This window comes from Emiliania huxleyi, assembly GCF_000372725.1.
Source record: "Emiliania huxleyi CCMP1516 unplaced genomic scaffold EMIHUscaffold_559, whole genome shotgun sequence".
Classification (NCBI taxonomy): Eukaryota; Haptophyta; order Isochrysidales; family Noelaerhabdaceae; genus Emiliania; species Emiliania huxleyi.
The window spans coordinates 11,203-12,959 of record NW_005197809.1 but is presented as its reverse complement, the minus strand read 5'-3'; the positions used below and the strand labels follow the sequence as shown (position 1 = coordinate 12,959).

The 1,757-nt window shown below is 65.2% G+C and overlaps 1 protein-coding gene across 1 annotated transcript; it reads left to right on the top strand.

The window, feature by feature from the left end:
* Nucleotides 1-880: 880 nt before the first annotated feature.
* On the top strand, nucleotides 881-1,360 carry EMIHUDRAFT_247215 (hypothetical protein; the record flags this gene model as incomplete). The annotated part of the gene is made up of 2 exons (XM_005765349.1): nucleotides 881-889; nucleotides 1,058-1,360. 2 exons carry the CDS (start codon nucleotides 881-883, stop codon nucleotides 1,358-1,360), a joined length of 312 nt encoding a protein of 103 aa, XP_005765406.1.
* Nucleotides 1,361-1,757: the final 397 nt, after the last annotated feature.

Sequence of the window (1,757 nt, the reverse complement as noted above, 5' to 3'; positions counted from 1 at the left end):
GGGTCATTTGGGGTGATAGAGCTATGCAATCTGTCCCAATCTGAGCCGAGGGAGGGTGTAGAGGATGTAGAGTGTACAGGAGCGTTTCCTCGCCAATTCTCGGAGCGACCTTCATGCCACCTCGCGTTCTTCCCACTCTTCGTCGCTCTTTCTCTCTCGTTCTCTCTCCTACCCCGTCGTCCTCTGCGGCTCTGCCTCGTTCTGCGACGGCGCCGCCGCCTGCCGATCCCTTGCTCTCGCGGCTTCTGTCGCCTCTCGGCGCAGCTCCGCTCTCCTCGCGGCGTATTTTGGCCTTGCGCACCTCAGCTTTCTTTTTTGGCCAGTCCCGTGCCCAGTGTAAATAAATAAATAGAGCAGTCATCTCCCGTAGAGATGGGCGACGCACGAACACAGAGGTACAGTGCGCACCCCGCCCCGCTCACAGGGCGTGCATCACACAGGTGGACTGTGTGACTCCTCGGGTTTCTGGGACAGAGGTGTGCTAGTCACTATAGTCGGACGGTTCCGACATGTCCGGCGGGCAGTTCGGGCTCAAGTGAGGGCCGCGGTCGCGGTCGCGGCCAGCGCGCCGGGCCTGGCTGGGGCTGCCGGGAAGGATCTCGATCCACGCGCCGGAGCGCGCGTGGTGCTTGAGCAGCCGGGCGGTTGCCGCGGCCACCTCAAACGGCAGCTCGTCGAGCCACTCGGCAAAGGTGCCCTCCTCTTGCGCCGCAGCCAGGAATCGTTCGCCTAGGCCGTATGCGCGGCAAGCCCGGAAGAGTGCCTCGTGCTGGATCTCCTCCGGCGCCTCGGAGTCGTAGCCGCAGAGGGAGGAGCCGGCAAAAGAGGCCCGCTGTGCCCAGTGTTGTGCGGGCCCCGTAAAGTTCTTTTTTGGCGCATAATGTCACTGGTGCTCCCGCTCTCGGACTGCGGCTCCTCCGATGAGGAGGAGGAGGAAAAGGTCGCGACCGCCGCCCCGGCGGCCGCCTCTAGCGGCGCCGCCGCCGATGCCGAGGTTGCTGAGTCCGCCGCGGACGCCGCCGCGCCCGCCGCGCTGCTCGAGGACGGCGAGCTGGAGGAGGAGGGCGAGGGACTGGGCGTGGGCTCGCTGGCAGCGGCTCTGCCACCTGCCGCGGCGTACCCGCACTTTGAGTTTGGCGACGCGCGGCGCGGCGAGCTTCAGAGCACGTTCGATTTCGCTGCTGAGAATGGGCGGCTCGACGCAAAGCAGACGTACAAGCTCATGTTCTCCAAGGCAGAGCGGGAGGAGTACGGGTGGGCGCAGTTCGAGGAGGACCTGCATGCCACGTGTGGAGCCGCCAAGGAGAGCGGCACCATGGCGTGGGGTGATGTCGTCTCCTTTCTCGACGACAACCTCTGACGCGCATGGACGTGTGTAGCGCTATGGCAAGGGGTGTGCACGCTGTGTAGGCCGCGGTTGCGCGCGCACGGGGCGTGGCCGCCTTTCGATCCTAGGAGGGCCGACACCTTCAATCCCGAAGCCATCTAAGATGTGTGTCTGGGTGGGGTGGATATTTTTCGGGAGACGTCTCGCGGGGTCGGGGTCGGCGGGGACGTCGGGTGCGTGTGGGTCCGCGGCGGACCGCGCGCCTCTCGCGCAGTCGCTGTGGGCATATGCGTCTCTCCATCGATCTCTCCAGAGCCCACTCTACTCGCAATCCGCGTACGTCGTAGGACTCTAGGAGTACGCACGGCTTTTTAGGATTTAGCCCGGCCCCCACAGCCACAGGCTCCCGGGTCAGCGGTCTCTCCGCACA